This window comes from Mustela nigripes, chromosome 7 (assembly GCF_022355385.1).
Source record: "Mustela nigripes isolate SB6536 chromosome 7, MUSNIG.SB6536, whole genome shotgun sequence".
In the NCBI taxonomy this organism is placed as follows: Eukaryota; Metazoa; Chordata; class Mammalia; order Carnivora; family Mustelidae; genus Mustela; species Mustela nigripes.
Window position 1 is genome coordinate 125196341 of NC_081563.1, and position 4826 is coordinate 125201166.

General features: G+C 58.2%; 1 protein-coding gene across 4 annotated transcripts in view; it reads left to right on the plus strand.

Annotated features, from left to right (window-relative positions):
* PKIG (cAMP-dependent protein kinase inhibitor gamma) overlaps positions 1–4346 on the plus strand; it is a 100511-nt gene extending 96165 nt beyond the window's left edge. For 3 of the 4 annotated variants that reach the window (XM_059407073.1, XM_059407074.1, XM_059407072.1), the window contains exons 3-4: positions 174–347; positions 3619–4346. In XM_059407073.1, coding sequence (XP_059263056.1) covers positions 197–347; positions 3619–3698 — 231 coding nt within the window. In that variant the 5' untranslated portion in view covers positions 174–196 and the 3' untranslated portion in view covers positions 3699–4346. The remainder of the gene's footprint in view (positions 1–173; positions 348–3618) is intronic. The other variant, XM_059407071.1, reaches the window with a different exon arrangement.
* Positions 4347–4826: the final 480 nt, after the last annotated feature.

The window sequence follows — 4826 nt, forward strand, 5'->3', positions numbered from 1 at the left end:
GTGAAAAGATGGGTGATTTATTTTGTTCTTCGTATTTTTCTTGGCTGTTCTGTCTTCAGTGATTGAGGCAAAAACTGTCATTTTGTCAAAAGATGTCTGTGCTGGGCCCAGAGCGGAGTCTTCCCTGCGGGCTGCGCCTGGCCTCACGGGTCCTCCTGCCCCTGTCCCCACAGGTCTGAGGAGTGATGCGACAGGCATGATGGAGGTTGAGTCCTCCTACTCGGACTTCATTTCCTGTGACCGGACAGGTCGTCGGAACGCAGTCCCTGACATCCAGGGGGACTCTGAGGCCGTGAGCGTGAGGAAGCTGGCTGGAGACATGGGCGAGCTGACACTCGAGGGGGCAGGTCAGAACGCATGGGTCTTCATTCTTCTGGGCTCCGGGGCCGCCCGCCAAGTCCTCGACTGCCCACGTTAAGTCAGGCCCCAGTCTCATGGTCCGTGGCCAAGGGGCCAACCAGTTTCTAGGCTGGAGGGCCCTAGTGTGTCAGGCCCTAGGACTCTCGGCGTCCAGCCTCCTCCCTTTTCCTCACCGCCCTCTCCATCCACAGGTCCTATCCATTCTCTTCCCAGACACGTCGCAGGGCCATCTACTTCCCTGCGTCCCCACCAGCCAGCCTGTGGCCAGCAGGACTCAAACTGTCCCGTTCCATCATGTCTCTGCGGCAAGGCCCCTGTCACACCCACCGTGAAGCACCCTACTGTGTGACCAGGCCCTGCCCTCCCTCTTGGATCTCAGCGGGGGCCCCTTTGTCCTCACCTTCTGTCCTCCAGCCATACCCACCATGGATCTCTTTCTGTCAAGGCACAAGCCTGTCCTGTTCAGAGCCTCCTGGGTCATGGTCTCCTCTGCTAGAACCTTCCCACCCAGTCCTATGGCTGAATTCCTACCAGGTGCTCAGAGGGGCCCGCCCTGACAGTGAAGTTTTCATGTGTTGGAATGTGAGCTCCAGGGGAGCAGGTGCTTGGAAACTACGGGCTGCAGGAGTGAGTTGGAGGGGGAAATAGCAGCCGCCAACCCCCCATCGTGCCTGGGGCAGCCCCCCTTCCCTTCCTGTCCTAATGGGCTCGCCTCTGCTCCGTCCACCGGTCAGCCCTGGGGCCTTGCTCTGGGCAGCCTTCCCTCACCCTCGTGCACTGCGCAGAACCCTCTCCTCCCTGTCCCCATAATTCCTCAAAGGCAAGGTCTGTGTCACATCACCTCCCACAGCTGACTGCAACTCTAGGGCTCCATGGGTCTCCCACAGAGCTGTCCTGGAGAGCCACCATCTGCCCCCCACCGCCCTCCCTTGTAGTCTCTAGCTTAGAGCCCTTGGTGTGCATTGGCCAGAAGTGACCCCGAGTACAGAACAGACTGTGGGGACATGGACTCAACGCGCTCCTGTTCTAGACAGACCAACAGGCCCAAGAAGCTGGGTGGGTTGCTCAGGGTCACCAGCAAGTGAACACAGAACGGCACCCTGTGCAAGGAAGACACCACACACCCTGCCCTGCTCCGGGGGTCTGTCCGCCCTCCCTGTCCCATGGCCCAACCTCCTGCCAGCTCGCTCAGCCCGCCGCCACGGACCCGGCCAGAGGAAAGCACATCTGCTTCTAGCGGCCCCCGACGGACCTTAACACGCTGCTCCCTGAGGCTGGTTCTTCCTGCTTTCCCCTCCCTCCTCAGAGACCCGGACCCTGACCACCTGCCCCTCAAGCAGGAGGTGGCCCCTCTCCTCCTGGCCACCTCCACAGCCCCACTTCGCACAGCACCCCTCTGGGCTGGGGGCTTCTCCCCCCTGGATCTTTGTCTTGTGCCCTGGGACATGGCACTTGGCAGTAGGGACAGGTTGCCTAGTCAAGGGCTGCTCACGGCCCAGCGTGCCTGCCCCCGCCACGGGCTGTGCTGCCACAGGGCTTGCTCTGAGCTTCTGCAGCCTTCTCCTCGACTCTGGGAACCTGTTCCACCCCCTCTGCCTCAGCAGTGGTGGCCACTCCGTGGACCCTGGCCCTTCAAATACCTGTTTCCTCTAATTTGGAATCCCTGAGTGTCTGGGTCCTCTGGGTCTAGGACACTAGCCTGCCGGGGTGGCCTTTAAAAAGGGGACCCGAGGAAGGAACAGTGGTCCTTGCAAGGAGGTGAAGCACTCATGCTGCAGTCGTAGGCTGGCCCAGCCACGGAACCTTCCAGGGGGCCCTGCCATGAGCGGCTTCCACAGGCAGGCCTGGTGGCTGTGCTCAGTCCCCCAGGTTCGCTGAGGGAGGGGGCCTACAGAGATTCGGACCCAGCAGGCCTGGCTGAGAATCTGATTGCTTAAAACAGCCCAGGAGATGGAGACCTGGCCGTATGGATGGGGAGGCCGGGCCTTGGCCTATCCTGAAGGACAGGGGCCAAGTCTGGGGCCTGCTGGTGCTTGTTAACCCTCCCTTAGCTTATCCTACCTTTCCTGATCCCTCCGCATGTGGAGAGCGCAAACATTTCCTTACTTTGCCTAATAATGAGAAACAACAGACAGGATGGGAAGAATGGAGTACACTCCCCACCAGCACAGTGACCACAAAGCATTTCAAGTGTGTCCTGAAACTGGCCCCAAGGGGGTCCCAAGGGTAGTGGTTGCTAAAGTAAGTGTTCAAGAACCTTCTCCCTGGGGCACCTGGGTGGCTCAGTCAGTTAACTGTCAGCTTAGGTCATGACCTCAAGGTCATGAGATCAGCCTCACCTCAGGCTCCACACTGGGCCTGGAGCCGGCTTCAGATTCTGTCCCCCTTCCTCTCCTGCCCTGCTCACTCTTGTGCTCATTTAAAAAAAAAAACAAACACAAAACCAACCTTCTCCCCTGGCCAAGAGAGAGCTGGGACTGGCCGAGAGGAATTGTGACCATGGGCAAAGACCTTCCCACGTGCCAGATGACCACCTGTGGGCCTTGCACTCCCGTCACATACAGGTGCAAGTGTGCAAAGGCTCAGAGAGAGGAAATAAATTGCCTGAGGTCCCACAGCAAGGAAAGGGTAGAGCAGAAATTACTAGGGAATCTGATGAGAAAGTTCTGCTTGCCAGGGCAAGAAGCTCAGGGTCAAATAGAACATCACGAGCTAGAAAATTTGCCCAAAGTGCAGAATAGTTTGTCAGGCTTCTGGAAGTCTAGAAGGACCCTCTGGGCCCAAGCTTCTGCTACAGGTACCACCCCAGGATAGGGGGTCATGGGTGGGCCAAGGTGAGGCCCGTCTGGTAAGGACGTGGCAGAGTGAAACCGCCGTGGGCTCTGCCCCAGCCACACCCTCCTTCTCCCCAGGGCACCTGCTCCCGGCTGGGGCTTCATCTTTGCCCTTTCCTCTTGGAGAACCTGCACAGACTTCTCAAACGTCGCTCAGCAGCAGCCCTTCACTGGATGCTAAAGCTTACAGCCGTCATCTGTGCTCCTGGCCTCTCACTGACCGTAATCATACTAGTAGCACCGCACGCAAGTTCTTTGTAAACATTAACATGTTAGAGGCCAGGTTAAAGGTCCCTTTGGTCACTGCCACCCCAATCTAGCTCGTGTCCTGTGCCCCAGGGCTCTACTATTACCACTTTGGGCCCTTCCAAGTAGCCTTCTGTGCTTTATGTTTGTGTGTATGTTCCTTTTCTCTCCTCTCCAGAAGGACAGACAGAGGCGGGCGCCCCAGACAAGGCAGCCAGCAGCCAGCCCGAGAGCAGTGATGGGACCACCTCGTCTTGAGTCTGACCTTGCCCATGGAGGATGGAAAAGAGACCTGCTGTCCTTGCCTGGACTGGGAGCCCTGGCACTGGCCTGGCAGCCTCTTCTCTGAGCCCCGGTCCCAGGCAGGCCAGGCCAGAGTGAAAAGGCATCCCCAGAGGCCACCGCGGCCCCTTCCCCGGGAAGGCCCTCCACCTGCACCCTGAGGCTCCCCTCGCCCACCACCTCCTCACTGTGCCCAGGTACACTTCCGGGACCCCGCAGCTGTGGGGCATTATTTATTCAGTGGGTGCCTGAGCAGCCCCCCCAAGAACGCACCTCCAGAGGTGGCCTGGGCAGCAACCCCAGCCCAGCTCTGCCCCACTGCCCCCCCAAGCCCAACCTTCTGGGTCAAGATCTTCATATCCCTTTTTTAAAAAACACTTTTAAACTTTTTAAAAACTTTAAACTTTTTTTCAGCAGAGGGGGCGGGAGCTGTGTTTGGGTTTTTTGGAAGGCATTATAAGTTAAACTGACCGTCTGTGCGGCTCTGCGTCCCCTCATGGAGCTCTGCAGATCCATTTCTAGGCAAGGGTTTTGTGCTCAAAACTGTCTGATCAACTCTTTGCCCTTTCTACCGAGATAAGTGACACCTAGGACCCAGGAAATAAATGCTGATGATTTGTGTGACTGGTTTATGATTATTTCTTCTTTAAACAGCAAAAGCAGGGGTGGGCCTGGTTTCCCCAAGTCCACGGTTAGCTGGGATCTGTCAGTGCCCCGGGCTTCCGTGCAAGGAAGTACCTGAGAAGAGGCTGGTCTTCACAAAGGCTGGGACCCTCCTTGGCTGATCAGTCTTCCACTCTCCCGCCTGCCACCCCAGTCCACAGCTCACCCAGACGGGCAGGCCCAGCCCTTAAAACCTACAGTGGCAGGGCGCAAAGAGGGAGCAGTTAAGCAGATTCACTCTTCAAGAGAAGCCTGGTTTCTTCTGGAGGGAGGGCAGACTGGGGTCCCTTCTTTGCCCCCAGCATTAGAAGCCCCGGTGTCCCCCTCGACACCCCACCCCACGCCCGCCCCAGGATCTCAGGACCCCGCTGCTGGGCCGGTTGCCTGAGTCTGGGAACCCAGAGGCTCCTTCCATTCTCACTCTGCCCTAGACCATGGCGC